The 19,053-nt window shown below is 43.8% G+C and overlaps 1 protein-coding gene across 1 annotated transcript in view; it reads right to left on the reverse strand.

Annotated features, from left to right (window-relative positions):
- The window catches only part of LOC106601075 (disheveled-associated activator of morphogenesis 1), an 81,983-nt gene that overhangs the window by 4,967 nt on the left and 57,963 nt on the right, over window positions 1–19,053 (reverse strand). The window contains 20 exon segments of the mRNA XM_014192988.3: window positions 56–163; window positions 337–505; window positions 2,100–2,188; window positions 4,323–4,429; window positions 6,089–6,173; window positions 7,407–7,504; window positions 8,887–8,913; window positions 9,878–9,985; window positions 10,438–10,588; window positions 10,590–10,729; window positions 12,607–12,794; window positions 12,920–12,978; window positions 13,669–13,807; window positions 14,416–14,533; window positions 14,635–14,701; window positions 14,812–14,915; window positions 15,009–15,119; window positions 15,381–15,714; window positions 16,945–17,039; window positions 18,056–18,127. Of these exon segments, the coding sequence (XP_014048463.2) occupies window positions 56–163; window positions 337–505; window positions 2,100–2,188; window positions 4,323–4,429; window positions 6,089–6,173; window positions 7,407–7,504; window positions 8,887–8,913; window positions 9,878–9,985; window positions 10,438–10,588; window positions 10,590–10,729; window positions 12,607–12,794; window positions 12,920–12,978; window positions 13,669–13,807; window positions 14,416–14,533; window positions 14,635–14,701; window positions 14,812–14,915; window positions 15,009–15,119; window positions 15,381–15,714; window positions 16,945–17,039; window positions 18,056–18,127 (2,369 nt within the window).

Genomic DNA, 19,053 nt, shown 5'->3' on the forward strand with positions numbered 1-19,053 from the left:
TGTGATGGGGGTGGAGGGGGGTTCTGATTCAGTCATCCTTAGCAGAAGTTCTTACTTGACTTTAGCTGCCTCTGGAACACTCTGAAGCTCCTCCTGGAACACAGCCACTTTGGGATACTTCTGCTCCAGGATGGTGATCAGGTAATGCAGCAGAGTAATGTTCCTACAAACACAAACAGCATATACATCACACACAACATCACTCTCTTTTAAACTTAGAGTTGTGTCATTTGGACAGGTCTCCTATGTACAAGACATTTTTCATATCAATGGGATATCGAGATATAGATATAGATATGATAAATAAAAAAAGTCTCAAACCAAACCATTTCTTACTTGTCAATGCTGGACTTGGTGTCAGCGATCTTGTTGAGTGAGGACACTTTGAAGCCATAGGCGTTTCCCCTCTGGCCCTTGTTCATGTAGTTACCAAAGGCCAGGACCACTTCCAGAAGCTGCTTGAGGTTGCGGCTCTGCAGCATCTCTTTAGAGGCCCTGGTTAGAGCTGGGGAGAGGAAGAAGTTACGAGGATACATTTTTATTTAACCTTTATTTAACTAGGCAAGTCAGTTAAGAACAAATTCTTATTTACAATGATGGCCTAGGAACAGTGGGTTAAACTGCCTTGTTAAGGGGCAGAACGACAGATTTTGACCTGGTCAGCTCGGAGATTTGATCTAGCAACCTTTCGGTTACTGGCCCAACGCTCTAACCACTAAGCTACCTGCCACCCCAAAAGACATTGGTTGAATCCCAAATGGCATCCTATTCCCTATACACTACATGACCAAAAGTATGTGGACACCTGCTCTTCGAACATCTCATTCCAAAATCATGGGCATTAATATGGAGTTGGTCCCCCCTTTGCTGCTATAACAGCCTCCACTCTTCTGGGAAGGCTTCCACTAGATGTTCGAACAATGTTGCGGGGATTTGCTTCCATTCAGCCACAAGAGCATTAGTGAGGTCGGACACTGATGTTGGGCGATAAAGCCTGGCTCGCAGTCAGCGTTACAAATCATCCCTAAAGGTGTTTGATGGGGTTGAGGTCATGGCTCTGTGCAGGCCAGTCAAGTTCTTCCACACTGATCTCGACAAACCATTTCTGTATGGACCTTGCTTTGTGCACGGGGGCATTGTCATGCTCCTACAATGTTATTGTATGCTGTAGCGTTAAGATTTCCCTTCACTGGAACTTAGGGGCTTAGCCCGATCCATGAAAAACAGCCCCAGACCATTCCTCCTCCACCAAACTTTACAGTTGGCACTATGCATTTGGGCAGGTAGAGTTCTCCTGGCATCCGCCAAACCCATATTCGTCCGTCGGACTGCCAGATGGTGAAGCGTGATTCATCAATCCAGAGAACATATTTCCAGTGCTCCAGAGTCCAATGGCGGCGAGCTTTACACCACTCCAGCCGACGCTTGGCATTGCGCATGGTGATCTTAGGCTTCTGTGCGGCTGCTCGGCTATGGAAACCCATTTCATGAAGCTCCCAACAAACAGTGCTTGTGATAATTTTGCTTCCAGAGGCAGTTTGGAACTCGGTAGTGAGTGTTGCATCTGAGGACAGACTATTTTTACACGCTTCAGCACTCGGTGGCCCCATTCTATGAGCTTGTGTGCCTACCACTTCGCGGCTGTGCCGTTGTTGCTCCTAGACGTTTCCACTTCACAATAACAGCACTTACAGTTGAGCAGGGCAGCTTTAACAGGACAGAAATTTGATGAACTGACTTGTTGGAAAGGTGGCATCCTACGACAGTGCCACATTGGAAGTCACTGAGCTCCTCAGTAAGGCCATTCTACTGCCAATGTTTGTCAATGGAGATCACATGGCTGTGTGCTCGATTTAATACACCTGCCAGCAACAGGTGTGGCTGAAATAGCCAAATCCACTAATGTGAAGGGGTGTCCACATACTTTTGTATATATAGTGTACCTTTAACACCTTAGAAAGCATTATATCTGCAGGCTTTGAGTATTGCCAGCATTTCTCATTACAGTATGATTACATTTGACTCCACAGTCCAACCAGTTATTAAAATGGTTTAAAGGTAGATCATTTGAGCATGGAACATTGTAAAGAAAATACTACCTTCAACTTTAGGTTTGACTTCGACGATTCTTTCAGCAAACTTCTTTTTGAAGTAGAGGGACTGCAACCTCTGCTGGTAATGGTTGATCCTGTATTGTAGTTCGAAGTGAAAAGGTTCATTAGAGTTTACATAGATACAACACTCCACTTCACTGAAACGGTTGTGTAATATGATATGACGTCCTAAATGAAGGGCATGAACTTTTGAATAGAAAGACAGTTTTTTGGGGGTTTTGTTCATACATTTGATCAACACAGGCGTTTAATGACCTTGACCTCATTCTGAGGTTTTGTGACCAGACAAAAAACAACATCTTTGCAACATCTTTTACAAATGATCTTACTGGATTAAATACCCAACATGGAAAACTCAGAGCACATTTAATAAAGAAGCTCCTTTCCTTCTCCCTGCCCAAACGCTGTTTCCATGGCTACAATGTTTTCAGGAAGCCAAAACACAAACGTCGCCAGATCCTGGAAGGAAGTCTCTATTCCCATAGTAAACGGCTTGATACATCATGGAAAAAATGGTGCTGGTGCTACACTTGTACATTAGAACCTGCACATTTTTCCCTTCCTGTAATCTACTAATTCAATCTTCATTTGTAACACAGAATGCTCATTAAAAGGAGAACTATTAAAACAGTGAGCCCTATCCCTGGGGTTTCGTTCTTTGCTGCTGCGCGAGCCGAGAATGTCTCCCCAGGGGAGCTTCATATTAATTCATGAACAATATGAGGTACATGGAAAGTTCAGCTGCCTGCCGCCACCTACACACCAGCCTCCCCCTCGACCACAGCCTCCCCCTTAGCTTGTAGACAGTGACTCATGGTAAAGAATAACCCAAAGAAATAAACAATTTACTCACTCACATATTATACTTAAAACATAATATTACTAGTCATCATAATTTGGTGGGTGCTTGTTTGTCTTGTTACACATGGTTTGAAATGGAAATGTTTTTTTTGCATATGCCAACTCCCCCTGAGACTTCCTCAGAGCGTGGACATTGAGCAATTAAGTGCCTTGCTCAAGGGTACTGAAAGATTTTTCATCTTGTTGGCTCAGGGATTTGAACTAGTGACCTTTTGGTTACTGTCCCAATGCTCTAACCACTAGGCTACCTGCCACCACAAAAAAAACTAAGCAGTTTGGGGGCTGAATCTCGTAAATATAGTCCATAGTGAATTAAATGGAGAGCATCTATTTGACCTAAACAGGGCCAAATGCAGTGCTGTTAATTTGATTTACTAAAGAACGATCCCAATCCTTCTACACTCCCCAAACCCTCACAGGACCAATGACCTTCACTGGCACATTTTTAAAGTCTGGGAGTGATGACCCTCAGCAGTTAGATATGCCAAAGAGATTTGTGTTAAAAAGACGTTGACATCCAGCTAGCATGTGTCACTGTGTCATGCTGATTACATATGCTCTTGGTGTCATAAAACAATGAGGGGATTCGATTAATCTGGCCCGGGCGCCCGGGTAGGTGTGTTTTGCACTGGGTGAAAGTTGATTGCATTCGTTTTGGAACCGGGCTGCCTCCAGGCATGAGCTAGGTGCCCCATTCAAAGCCTAACAAAATTCTAACATTGTATGGAAAAGAGATGTTGTATGTTTCAGGACGATACACGATTCTGCCTTGTTGACAACAAAACCGAGAGGCGCAGATTACTGTTCATTTGAGAAGGGCGCTCCTCCCTCACCATTCAAGTCATGGGCCATAGACGAGCATTATCGAATCCGCCCAATGATCGGTCTCAATTCCTGACATTTTATTACAATACTATAAAAAGCATGAACTGGCGCGAACCCAGAAAAAATGATTTAGTGTAGAGGTGCTGACTAACGGCGAATAAACTGTAAGCTATAAAACAAAGAGTCACACACTCCATATGTATTAACTCCCAGTAATTTATTGGGTAAAACACCAACGTTTCGGCCCCACTGTGCCTTCTTCAGGGTGATACTATACTATAAACACAGAACATGTTGTTACAGGAAACCGACAATGGCGAAAGTCCCTGATGAAGACTACATGTTAACAATGAAGAAGTAGTTTTTAAGTCAACTTCCCTTGTCATCCAAGAGCACCTGAGTATTTTCCAGTATATCAACAACAAAATAACATCCTGTGGCTAGTGACTAATATGGGGAATGTAGTGATACACATTGTAACAGTACCAATTTTGTATTATGATACCGAAACGAAGTCCATACCTGCTCATCTCGTAGAGGAAGCGGTCAGCTTTGGCCATGCGGTCCAGCTCATGCTTGTGCTCCTCCAGGAGATCCACGTCACTCTTCTCTGGGACAAACTTTAGCAGCTGGACAGGAACACAACAGGGGTAGAAGACCGTTACGAAGAGAGATCTTGTACATCCACATGCTAATCCTCATATAGATTCACTGTGATAGCTAATGTGTGGTGAGCTTTCTGGCGCAAAATGTAAGGTAAGGCAAGTTTCCACCTTACTAAGTAAAGACAGCATTCAGATCCTATAAACCCTTGCTAAATAACCTACACCATGCCCCACCACTACAAATACTCCAATCCGTCACTAACCCAGTCCCCGTGAACACTTCAGCTTTTATTTATTTAGGTCCCTAAAGCAACAGCAACGAAAAGTCTTATAAAACTGGATTATCCTTCAAGTACTCTCACATCTATTTGAAATGACTATAGTATTTCACCTAGTCACCGTCATAATTATGGGGCGACAAAGAACATGAAGGCTCAGTGGTTTTGAGAAAAGTTTAACTGGGGATGAGGAAGGAAGAAAACGAGACAAACTGTAACAAAAATGCAGAGTTTTATGGTTACATGTCATCAATTAGTCGTCATCAAAGCATCACCTGTAAGGTGGAAGCAAAATGGTGGAAGCTGCTTATACCTATCCAGACCCTTCAGATCTGCAAACATCGAAGGGTTAGGGGGATGGATTGTGATCTTCCTGTCTGGGTTGGCACCCCGCCTTGGGTTGTGCCGTGGCGGAGATCTTTGTGGGTTATACTCGGCCTTGTCTCAGGATGGTAAGTTGGTGGTTGAAGATATCCCTCTAGTGGCGTTGGGGCTGTGCTTTGGCAAAGTGGGTGGGGTTATCCTGCCTGTTCGGCCCTGTCCGGGGGTATCGTCGGACGGGACCACAGTGTCTCCCGACCCCTCCTGTCTCAGCCTCCAGTATTTATGCTGCAGTAGTTTATGTGTCGGGGGGCTAGGGTCAGTCTGTTATATCTGGATTATTTCTCCTGTCTTATCCGGGTGTCCTGTGTAAATTTAAGTATGCTCTTTCTAATTCTTTCTTTCTCTCTCTCGGAGGACCTGAGCCCTAGGACCATGCCTCAGGACTACCTGGCCTGATGACTCCTTGCTGTCCCCAGTCCACCTGACTGTGCTGATGCTCCAGTTTCAACTGTTCTGCCTGCGGCTATGGAACCCTGACCTGTTCACCGGACGTGCTACCTGTCCCAGACCTGCTGTTTTCAACTCTCTAGAGACAGCAGGAGCGGTAGAGGTACTCTGAATGATTGGCTATGAAAAGCCAACTGACATTTACTCCTAAGGTGCTGACTTGTTGCACCCTCGACAACCACTGTGATTATTATTATTTGACCCTGCTGGTCATCTATGAACATTTGAACATCTTGGCCATGTTCTGTTATAATCTCCACCCGGCACAGCCAGAAGAGGACTGGCCACCCCTCATAGCCTGGTTCCTCTCTAGGTTTCTTCCTAGGTTCTGGCCTTTCTAGGGAGTTTTTCCTAGCCACCGTGCTTCTACACCTGCATTGCTTGCTGTCTGGGGTTTTAGGATGGGTTTCTGTACAGCACTTTGAGATATCAGCTGATGTAAGAAGGGCTTTATAAATAAATTTGATTTGATGGATCGGATGGGAATTGGGACCTGCTATATGGTATAAAGCCATTAAGCCGCTACAGTAGAGAAGAGGGCTACATGCTGCATGAGTGAGAGAGGAGGGCCCACCTGCTCCAGCATGTCTTTGGGCAGATCCTCCTGTTCGTCCATAGTCAGGATGGCCCTCTTGATCTCCTCATTGGTCAGCTTCAGCCTGCAACACAACAGCATCAGCATTACCACAGAGGACTACTATTCACCGGTTCTAAATGGTCAACAAGAGAGGACACCAGTTTGACCAGTTGTACCAGTTAATGCCTTGTTATTGGTGTGTTTACTTTTCATTTCAAAAGTAATGTAAAATGCATTCCTATTATGTAATGTACTGTTCTACATGTGTCACCTCAAACAATTATCAGTTAGTATCCATTTTGAAAAGCACTAAGTGTCAGTTAAAAAGAAAGTAAAGTCCAGAACTTAATATCGTGTGCCGCACATTCAGCAGTTGCAGAAACAGAGTCAATATTTTAAGTCACAGCTATTAGAAAGAGCCAGCCAGCCAGAGAGAGCAGGTGGCAGAAAGCCCGGTGGTTCTGCTCTTTGAAAAGCTCCATTGGCAAACAAGCACACTCATCATCTGAGCCTGAAGCCCTAGCCTACCACAGCAGACCACGGTGCTTTCTGACAGGACTTCTCACAGTCCGAATACCTGATTTAGGCACACACTAATGACAGAGCAATTAAGATTCAGTCATGTCAATTTTATTAAATAAATGTACATATTAGCCTTATTCAAAGTGTTGGCTAAGTCTGAAAAGGCTTGTTAATGCATAATTGATACCACTTTGCAGAAATAAAATATTTTCAGGTCTGCAAGTTCGAAAAAAGGAATGAACCGCTGTTCATAAACCACAAATACTGAATGAGACTTTAAATACAGGAAGCAATCAAAATAGCTGAATCCCTTAAACTTTCAGGTTTCATTTACAGTGTTTAAATTGAGAAGGCTAGTTACATGAAATTAACTTAGTAGAAAGGACACAGGCCTCTGTTTGTGGTTGCTGCCATGGAGACCAGGGATGACAGTAACGAAACAGAAAATAGTTCCTGGCCAACATCATCCCGTTACAAAGTACATATATTATTCTTGGCTGCACTTGATGTTTAAACACATTGTCAAATGTGAAAAATTCTCTCTCAACTTGAGTCAAAGTTGATGTAAATACAGAATTGCTCAAATGGTAGATTAAATACGAATTGAATGTAACTTGGCTGTGTACGTTAACAAATTAAGTGTGTGTGTGTTTGTACACGTACATGTATGTGTGTGGAAAAAGACATTTCAAGCACCCATCAGATGGATACAATCACAATAAGTGATCTCCACTAATATAAGTAGGACATACTTCTGCAATGATGTCATGGGGTAGAAAGGTCAAATACTAACCGAGAGAGGAGGATGTTACAGTTCTGGGCTCTGCGACCGTCGATGACTGACAGCTCCTTGACCTTCTTGGAGGTCACCGTATCGTCTTCGGACTCTTTCTGGAAGGAGAACATTTGGGAGGGAAGGAAGAGTTTGAACATGAACCGTAATTAGCTGAACTTCACATTCCGTTCATGTAAACACAATATTGTATAATTTATCACACTAAGGCACTTTGGGACGGAGGCTAGTAAGCAGAAAACAGCAAATTCTTGTTGTACTACTGTACATGACCTTAAATTATACTCTCTAACATCAAGCTAGATTTAGACAGCTTTACTGTTTAATAAACACCCAATTGTAAATCATTCATCATACTTAAGCACTTTTGGATGTAGTATTTGCTGAACGCAGCAAAATGCTTGTGACTACATGACCTTAATGATACTCTCTCTGGGAGGAAGAGCCACACCTAATACACCAGGGTTATATTCATTAGGGCACATGTAGAAAAATATTTTGCAACGTAAAACAAAAATGTGTGTTTCCTAATGTGTGTTTCCTATTTCCTATTGTACAAACCCAAGCAGTCATTGCCTGTCTCAGTCAGTATTCAAATTTGTGCGTAATGAATAAGATCCAGGAATAACAGTGCCCCATGCTATGCTAGGTGGAGGGCTGTGGCTGACTCACACCTGCATAGAGTTTAGCTGCTAATCAACGGCAATAGGAACAAGTGTTTTTAAGGCCTCTTCCATTTCACCACCTGCTGTCACATATTAAAAACTATGGTACATAGTAACCAGACCACAAAACAGACACACACACACACGCGCGCACACATGCACACGCACATACACACACAAAGACTAGACACGATACCCATATGCACGCACCATAAACCCTAACAAAAGCCCAGGATGCACAGGAGACACACAGTATGAACATAAAACAGCAAATTGTTCCTTTGACTGGGTCAGTATTTGAAACTGCCAAATGGAGGACAGCTGTGAAACAGGCTGTGTGAAATAGTGTGTTTGGCGATCAATTGCTTCACCCCAAGAATACAGGAGAGATTTGTTTTTGGAAAACGGAGATCTGGCACTTTTTTATAGTTGCAAGACTCCAGCTGCTTGCAGAATTGACTGCGTGCCACAAAACCAATTTGGCTAATTATGTTCAGAAACATCTTGAAATGATAACCAATAAAACAGTTCATTCAAACATCATGTTGGTGTGTTTAGAAGTACAGTATATTCCAAAAGTCTTGATTGAAAGAATAAATCCACAGAAACACAGAGATCGAGGCTGCAGGAAGACATGGCTTTCACAAGTATTTCACCTACGGACACACGATCCCCATAGACATAAACAGGACAGAGACAAGGAGAGAGAGAGCGAGAAAGAGAGAGCAGCATACGATGAAGGACGGTAGCGAGCATCAAGACAGAAGCGTCACAGAAGCAGAGCAGGGTAAACAGAGGGGTCAGAGGTTACTCACCTTGTTATTGTTCATTGTTAAGAAGTCCTAATCAGGTGGGTGGGCAGGAAGCAAGGAAGATTCGGCATTTATTATTAATTACAACAAGCGTGCAGTAGGCTATGTATGGTGAAATACAGGGGCAGCTCAGCGGCCAGTGATGCATTTGTTTGTGAGGAAAAGCGGAATCATGAGTCAGAGATGCAAATTAACTTTGTTCAGACACATCATAAACAGCATGGCTTAAAATTCATAAAGTCCTTATACGACAAAAGGAATTCAATTTGATGCAACATAATTTATACTTTTAAGGGGCAGTTAGTCATGGGAATTGGGCCCTAGTCTAACCTTTCCAATCACAGTCTTATTAGGTTGGTTAAAGGAAAAGGTATGGGAAAAGTGATATCTGGAGGATTTCAACTGAACTACAGTAGACATTGTGGACATATATAGAGGCTTAATGAAATATGCCACGCTTCTCATGCAGCATCAGTAAACTATCCAAGGACCATGTTATCAGCATGGCTACTTCCTGTTCCAAACATTCCTTCCGTCTGGGAACACTCACAAGGTAGATGATTCAATTGAATGGACCTAAAAAAAAAAAAAAAAGCTAGCCTGGTCCCAGATCTGTTTGTGCTATCTTGCCAAGCCTTATGGTCATTGTCACCATAGGAGTTGGCAAGACAGCACAAACCGATCTCATATCAGGCTATAGTAAAATGCTCTGTAATGGCCTGATTGCCCTTTAAGCCAGTTCCAGACAATGTGTTGAGAAGTGCTGCTGAAAGGATTCAGTTACAGAGTGCAATGGCATGCATGTGTTTATCACTAGCTAGAAGTGTTTGTTGGAACAGCATGGTCGGTGGCCATGGAAACACTCAAAGTAGTTACATGCAAATTGTTAAGAAGTGATTCGAGGTCTTGTGTCCTGTCCTTAAGGATGAATTGCTATATACTGAAATGCCTTTTCCCTACAGTAATACATTGGTATTTAGGTGTTAAACTGTACCTGCTGTCTCTGGTATGCAGAGAACGTCTTCTCGATGTCCTCAAGGTCCAGGATTTTGAAAACCTTGATGTCATCGATGTCCGTCCACACAGTGCCCTCCAGCTTATTCTGCAACAAAACAGCTCCTATCCATAACTAAGACTGTAAAAGCAATACACACGCCCCTGGAACTCTAGAGGTTACAACAACAACATATAAACACGTCTAGGGCTGGTTTGCGATATTGATTTCATGCCATTGTGCAAACAATGCAAGAGATAAAGCATTGGGTAAAAAGGCAATCCTCATCCTTCATTCCCCCTGGACAGTCTGAGATGTAGCTACAAAAACCTCTGTTCTGTCTGCCTCGTCAGCACAACACTCACTCCCTCTGTACTAGACAGACATGCACATAAAATGTAATTACTGGCTTTGTCCAAAATGACAGCCTATTCCCTATTAAGTGCATTACTTTTGACCATGGTCCATAGAGCTCTGGTCAAAATTAGTGCACTTCATGGGGAATAGGGTGCCATTTTGGACGCAGTCCTTTACGGTCTGACTAAGCATAACTCACTGACCTCAGCCAGCTTGGCCCAGTTGAATGACTTGAGTGGGTTGGAGGGCTGGGGGATGTTCTTCTTTTTCAGCCCTGGTCCCATGGGAGCTCCAGGTGGAGGAGGGGGACCAAGTGGAGCCATGCCTGGAGGAGGAGGAGGTCCACCAGGTGGAGGGGGGTGGCGGTGGAGGCATGCCCCCAGGGGGTGGTGGAGGGGGTGGGGGCATGGCAGCCTGCATGGGAGGGGGTGGTATGGGACCTCCAGGGGCCCCAGGTATGAGTGGAGGGCCACCAGGAACACTTGGATTTGGCCTCTGAAAAAAATGGGACACATTGGGATGTACATTCGATTAGTACTGGATGTATTACAATACTTTCTGTTACATAATGGAAATCATAGAAGCACTCTGTACTAGCTAGAGCAGTTCTAATCAACATATATTGATTTGGAAGAACATCACAAGGCAATGTTGTTGTTCATGTCTAACTGTGCTGTAATCAAACATCCTGTGTATCCACTCCTACACTGAACGGCTAAGGGGAATCTCAATCGCACTCCACACTGCCCTTTCACACCTGGACAAAAGGAACACCTATGTGAGAAAGCTGTTCAGTGACTACAGCTCAGCATTCAACACCATAGTGTCCACGAAGCTCATCACTAAGCTAAGGACCCTGGGACTAAACACCTCCCTCTGCAACTGGATCCTGGACTTCCTGACGGGCCGCCCCCAGGTGGTAAGGGTAGGCAACAACTCGTCTGCCACGCTGATCCTCAACACTCTGGCCCCTCAGGTGTGTGTACTTAGTCCCCTCCTGTACTCCCTGTTCACCCACGACTGCGTGGCCAAACACGACTCCAACACCATTATTAAGTTTGCTGACGACACAACGATGGTAGACCTGATTACCGACAACGATGAGACAGCCTATAGGGAGGTCAGAGAACTGGCAGTGTGGTGCCAGAACAACAACCTCTCCCTCAATGTGAGCAAGACAAAGGAGCTGATCGTGGACTACAGAAAAAGGCGGGCCGAACAGGCCCCCATTAACAGCTGGTCGAGAGTTTCAATGTCCTTGGTGTCCACATCACCAACGAACTATCATGGTCCAAACACACCAAGACAGTCGTGAAGAGGGCACATCCAAACCTTTCCCCCTCAGGAGACTGAAAAGATTTGGCATGGGTCCCCAGATCCTCAAAAAATTCTACAGCTGCACCATCGAGCGCATCCTGACCGGTTGCATCACCGCCTGGTATGGCAACTGCTCGGCATCTGACCGTAAGGCGCTACAGAGGGTAGTGCGTACGGCCCAGTACATCACTGGGGCCAAGCTTCCCGCCATCCAGGACCTATATAATAGGCAGAGTCAGAGGAAAGCCCATAAAATTGTCAGAGACTCCAGTCACCCAAGTCATGGACAGCAAGCGGTATCGGGGCGCCAATTCTAGGACCAAATGGCTCCTTAACAGCTTCTACCCACAAGCCATCAGACTGCTGAACAATTAATCAAATGGCCACCGGACTATTTACATTGACCCCCCCATTTGTTTTGTACACTGCTGCTACTCACTGTTTATTAACTATGCATAGTCACTTCACCCCTACCTATCACCCCTACCTATGTACAAATGACCTCAACTAACCTGTACCCCCGCACACTGACTCGGTACCCCCTGTATATAGCCTCGTTATTGCTATTTTATTGTGTTACTTTTTATTATTTTTTACTTTAGTTTATTTGGTCAATATTTTCTTAACTCTTCCTGAACTACACTGTTGGTTAAGGGCTTGTAAGTAAGCATTTCACGGTAAGGTCTACACTTGTTGAATTCAGCGCATGTGACAAATAAAGTTTGATTTCATTTGAAAAGAGGACATTAGCCTGGTCCCAGATCTGTTTGTGCTGTATAGCCAACTCCTATGGTTGTTGTTTAGCATGACAATGATCATAGGAATTCGCAAGACAGCAGGCTATGTTGTTGTTCATATACCACTGTACTATAAACAAAACATCCTGCCTTTATTCCTGATTGTAAAAGCTAAAAGGAGGAGTAAGGTGCAAAGATGTGATTGTGTAACATAAAATTGCAATGCATTTTGTAATGCTATTTTCTATGTTTTTCCTTGGACTTTTGGAAGATATCCCCATTGTGAGCTAAAACAGAGATCTAAACAAACAAACGTACAGTGCTGAGGTCATGCAGCCGGGCGGAGAGCTCGGCCACTTGCTGCTTGACCTGCTTGTGTTCGCTGGACTCCTTCTCCAGCTTCTCCTTCATCTTATTCAGTGTCTGCATCATGTCCTCCTTCTCCTGGGACTTGGCCTCACACTCGCGTTCCTTCTTATCAAACTTCTGCTGCAGCTCATGGTGCTCTGAGAAACCAGACCAGAACAGGCGAGACCAGAGCAGTCGTCAGTATGATGATACACAGTACAGAAAGGTCTGCCTCCCGACAGTTCCATCACTAATAGAAACCAGAAAGCAGAAATGTGTGTACCTTTTCTCATTTTCTCGGCCTGTTCTTTCCATTGTTTGACTTCATTCTCGTTGACCAGCCTGAGCAGAAGAACAGAGGAGGCTAATCTAATGTATTAAACATCGCAGCAAAATCATTGGTGTCATTGGTGATCAGAGTTGACAACAGGGAACCTGTAAACTTCTTCTAAAGCTACCCAGAGTCAGATTGAGATTTGCAAGAGGCAGCTGAAGGGGTTGACTGATGTTTGTGTATGTGTGTTTGGAATTCTACATTTCACAGATTTCCTCATCCAAAAAAACAGATCAAAGCGCTTTAATTCTGGATTATATTTTCAAAAAGGAATTATTAAAATCCTGGTAAAACCTGCTTGCTGATTTTTGGCAAGTATTAAGGGATCAGGGTATTCATGCTAAATCAGCAAATAGTATTGAAAGGATTGTAAAACGAAAGTGATAATAGGACATACATATTTTACATGTAATATCTGTGATGTACAGTACCTGGACCAAGAGTGATTTTGATCATGGCCACTGTATTAAGCCCAGGATAAGATGAACGCATGAATAAATATACAGCATTGATTATATTCATGATCACCATATTCAGGTTTAAAGCCATTTCTGGAATGTGGCATGTTAAATAACACATGGAGATTTATGATGAAGACAGTCAGTCCTCTGCCGTGCGAAGAACGTCAAACCAACGCAGACATAACTCAGGCATGTCAAAACATTTCCCCCCTCTCTCGTTCCTCTCCTCTCACTCACATTCGCACCACGTTCTTCACGTTGAAGTTCTCCAGGGGGGTGACATCAGGGTCATGACCTTTGTCGTTCTGCAGGACGATCTGCTGGACGATGCGGTCCAGGAGGAGCCAGTAATGCACTGTGTTCCCACTACGCTTGTCTGAGAGAAGAGAGCGCTTTATTAATACCCGAAGGGAACATTTGATTGTGCCAGCCAACGCATATGCAACAACAAACATCTAGGGCCGGTTTTCTGGACACAAACTAAGTCTAGTCCTGGAGTAAAAAGCATGTTTAATTGAGATTGTCCATTGAGAATGGTTCTTAGTCTAGGACTAGGCAAAATCTATGCCCATGAAATCCTATCATACACATAGCAACATAATAAGGACAGAGTCTAAGGGGAGAGATTAGGTTGAAGTCAGCTCCCTCAGGACAACATACACAAAGCTAAAGCAATGTGGAGGAAAAACATTTCCGCTATAGTGTACAAAGTTCTTATCAAATGGCAGAACCCGCTCTAGAGAGAAACCCCTCACATAAGCAGAATTCCAACAACAATTTCCAGGTATTTAAAACTACCTAGAGAGGACATCATTTTTACTGCCGTTCTAAAATACACTAAAAACACTGCTATTTAACCACTTTGGATCCCTCTGAGAAACCAAACAGTCTAGTTCTCAAAGATGTAAAAGTTGAGGCCTGAAGAGTCTTGGCGAACTCAAACAACTTTAAAGAAATGGCGGACGGGAGGTAGGCGGCACTTACAAGGCATAAGGAGACAGTGCTGTAAGACAGATATAAAGTGCGGGTGTGCATCTGTGTGGCTCATTTTCTTCTTTATGAGCTCAAACACTTGCGTGGCACTTTTTGTGTCAATGTGCACCTGCAACAACAAAAAACAAAAGTTGATATTAGAACTAGTAGACAGAGAAACGACTATTGCAAACGCCATGTACTGTATAGGTAAATACCAATGTTACTCACAGTGTCAAATCGTTTTGCCAAAGATAGTTCATCCTCGTTTCTCAGCATCTCAAAGAAGTCCAAATGCCTGGAAGACAACATCTCGTGGTCAGACACAATCTACTGCAGCTGGGTATGACAGTGTGGTCTAGGTCTGAAATGTACTATAACAATCACGCAGTTTATGACTTAACTCACCTGTCTAACGTTGAGTTGTCGTGGGACCTCAGTTTATCGATGACCGGCTGGATGCCCAACATAAGGAACTCGTATCGCAGGTGAATTCTGAACTCAAAGCTCGACTGTGGAGTACAGTACACATAGCAGTTAGACTCTCTGAAGACAACCAACAGGACCATGAGAAGACAAAGACTTAGAGGAAGAGGAGTACTCACCTCCCCTGCTCCCTGACTAAGCACTGCATTGATGAAGGACATGATGGCTGTTTTCAGGTTGACCTCGTCCCTGTAGCGCCCCGTACTCCTGTCCAGGTCATTCAGCAGAGTCTAAAACAGGAGAAACGAGGAGAAATAAGGAGTAAGCATCAGTAATATGATCATAAGAAAAACATTGCTGTGGTCGTAAACACTAATTAGAGAAACACCTGAAAGTTATAAATGTTAAATGAATAAGACCATGCAATATCTCTCGCACAGTCTTAACACAAGGTTAAGGAAAACCTTGGGCTAACACATTACAGTGTGAAAAGCTCAATTGAACACTGGGCTACAGTGGTGTCTATGAGGCTAAGGTGTCTGTCTTCCCACCTGGAAGCGAGTCCTCTCGCAGGAAAACTTCTGATAGTGCAGCATGGCTTCCAGGATCTTCCTGTGCCCTCCTGGCACCAGACACACAGCACCCATGATCTCCAGCACCGCCACTTTGGTCTTGACGTTCTCAGTTGCCAGGCTCTGGGCAACGATGTTGATGCTCTCTGTGTGGGAGAGCACGTGGGAGCGGCCCTGGGAGTTATTCATCAGGGCCTTGATGCAGCCAATCAGGGACGTGTGGATCTGGGACTCAGTGGTCTCATAGTCCATGCTCTTCAGGAAGTTCAGGATGCAGGTCAGACCGTCCAGGTCGATGAACCGCGTCACAAACCTTTAAAGGAAGAGGATTGAGGGTAAAGGAGACACAGGCTGCATCTGAAATGGCACCCTATTCCCCATGTAGTGCACTATTTTTGACCAGAACCCTTTGAGACTCCCGAGTGGCACAGCGGTATAAGGCACTACATCTCAGTGCAAGAGGTGTCACTGCAGTCTCTGGTTCGTATCCAGAATGCATCACATCCGGCTGTGGTTGGGAGTCCCATAGGGAGGCTCACAATTGGTCCAGCGTTGTCCAGGTATGGCCGGGGTAGGCTGTCATTGTAAATAAGAATTTGTTCTTAACTGACTTGCCTAGTTAAATAAAGGTTCAATTAAAAAAATATATAAATAAAATGTAAAATAGTGTGGTGACCATGTGTTCTATGAAAATTGACAAAATTATATTTATAGAGAGTTTGATCACTTTGTTGCCCTCTACAGTAACTTCACTTTGTTTAACAAAACTAAGAGTTTGCACACGTGTGTTTTGCATGTGCTTTCGGTGTGCATATGTGTTCAATGTAAGCAAGTGGAATTGCAGTTTTCATTCCATGAAAACAAGAACAGAGGACAAATAAACATCTTTAGCCAGCAGCCAAGCGCCATTTAGCACAATAAAACAGGCATGGAGGAAAACAGAGAGAGCTCATTGGTGATAAACTACCATGACCCCTGGGAGGGGTTAGAGGTGAAAGGTGAGAAGGAGACCTAACCTCTGGAGGACCTTAAGGGGAAGACATTTTACCTCACGTGTGTGTGCTTGCATGTGTGCCCGCGTGTGTGTGCGTGTGTGTGTCAGACTAGTCTACGCGGTGTGGTCTATAGTGCTGTAATATCATATTAATGCAGTGGTGTTTGGACTGGAACTGGGTCTGAATGGCTCTCAACACAAAGTCTAGTCTAGTGATTAATCATATTAGGTCACTCTAATGATGATGAATGGACTTGGAGACTGAACACCATGAATTAACCTAACCTACTTTGTGAAAATAGCAGACTAAATCACTCTCGGCCAAAATCTGTTATGACTTATGCTCGAAATAGAATATGAGTCTATCATAACTAATATCTCATAAAAGAAAAGGAAACTCAATATCATGTGATCTAAGGGTATCTCTTTCTTCAGTTTCGGCCTTCGGTTTCACAAACGCATACATAGCACACATCATAATTGAATGCATGCATACGAGAACAAGTAAGCATTAAAAGGAGCATGAGTGTGTGAGTGTCACTGGTTTACCTCATGGGTTGTGTCCTTAGAGCTGTCTTTAAGCTCTCTATGGTCTTGTTCCTCTCTTCTTCATCCTCCATTTCCAAAGCAATAAGGGTCTTCCTCTGGTGATGACAAGATGACTCAAATGACAATGTGCTCACTAAAACTCAAAATGGTGTCCTTCAAGGCTCTGTTCTAGGACCGTTATGGTTCTCTGTTTTTTTCCCAGGCCATAAGAACTTTGACCACCAGACCTATGATTCATAGTGGTGGGAAGGAACCTGCTCAGTAAGCTACTATCCCTGGCTGTAGACCACCAGCAGGCAGCTCTTATCCCATTATCCCAGCAGCCCACCAGCAGCTCCTTTACTGATACATGACTGGAGGTAATTTCCTTTACTCGGTCTGAAGCAGGCTACACCCTGTGGTAACAGTAAGGAGTTAGCGATCCAACCAGAATCTCACACCTGCCAGCCCTAGTGCTACTATAACTCCACCGCCCTGTGAAAACATCCTAAATGAGCCTATCGGGATCCCTCACCGGGCCTACCACATCAGAACCAGAGGAAGTATGTGGAGATTTAACACACAACTCCAGGGTGTGAGATCCCATTAAGGGACCATAGATTAACGTCATCAGCTTGTCAAATAGTGCATGTTCAGGTGGACAAGCCTTTTCAGCTCATAATTTTAAAAAGAAATGTTCTCAATAATTTACCAGGCTAAATAGAAGGAAATTGTTATATTGCATATTTGCCTAATATAAACTGTGAGGGTTTCACAGTTATTTACATATGTGAAAAATATGTAGCATTATAAAAAGAGACACACACAGACTCCCCCCCCCCCCCCCCCACCCTCCATGCAAAACTATAAAACAAATTGATATTACCCCCTAATTTACTCAAATTTTCCACAGATTTAGCATCAGACCATACGCTTTTACAAGGAGAGATACCCATAAAATAGAGGGTCTACTCTATATAGTGGCTAGTGCAACACCAAAATCACATGGCTCTGTCTACACTACAGCATGTCTGCATGGTTGGTTGCTGTGCGTTATTGTTTTGCATCTGCAATGTTAGCTATATTTGCCAAGTACAGGTTGGGTATTTGATGAGGGGAGAAGGATACTTACAGCAGCCATGGAATTCAACTGGTCGATATAGAACTCTGGCCAGCTAGTCGCACCCTTGCTCTCTTCTCCCTCCTGAAACGTAAAACAGACAGACAAAGGGTTACATAAAACACACACACACGCGCGCACACACACACACACACACACACACACACACACACACACACACACACACACACACACACACACACACACACACACACACACACACACACACACACACACACACACACACACACACACACACACACACACACACACACACACACACACACACACACACACACACACACACACACACACACACACATTCCTTCCACACCACATAAACTTTTAATATATTTCCCTTGACCATCATGTCATCATATCATTAACCAGACAAAACCCAAACCCTGTACTGAAAAGTACAGTGCATAGCCTGAGAACAGAGAATACCTCCAAGGCCTTATGACCCCTATATAACCTGACCCACTAGCATGTAATTGCTGCTCAACTCCTTCCAGTGACAGTGGAGTGTGTGAGCTGGACTGCCCTCATTAATTTCCAGCCTAGTCTCCCTTTGGGATCATAACAACCACACCAGATATGTACTCTCTGGTTCTCACCTGGCTCTCAGTCTCAAAGAATGTATAAGGTTGCTGTGCAGCCTAATCTCATGGTTTCTTATAAATCCCCTGTGTATCGCAGGCTCAAGTCGTCCATTTTGTCTTAGGTTTTGGCTGAGCATGAACAGTCTAGAGTAATGTCCAGTACATGCCTTTTCCTTCCTTAGTTATGGGTTCTCAACAGATGGTAGTATTTGTATTGTATAAAGTTAATGATCTGAAATAATGCCATCGTACATTTACTGCAATTGGGTAATTTTCTATGTTTAGCCTATAATCTGCTACTGCTCCTCTTTAAATCACAGCGTACGTTTGGCCAACACTGACCAGGATCAAGCCCAGCCTTCAATGCACAAGTTCTTTCAAACATTCTTACACAATCATTTCAAAAGA

The sequence above is a fragment of the Salmo salar genome, chromosome 01, assembly GCF_965601325.2.
Source record: "Salmo salar chromosome 01, fSalSal1, whole genome shotgun sequence".
Classification (NCBI taxonomy): Eukaryota; Metazoa; Chordata; class Actinopteri; order Salmoniformes; family Salmonidae; genus Salmo; species Salmo salar.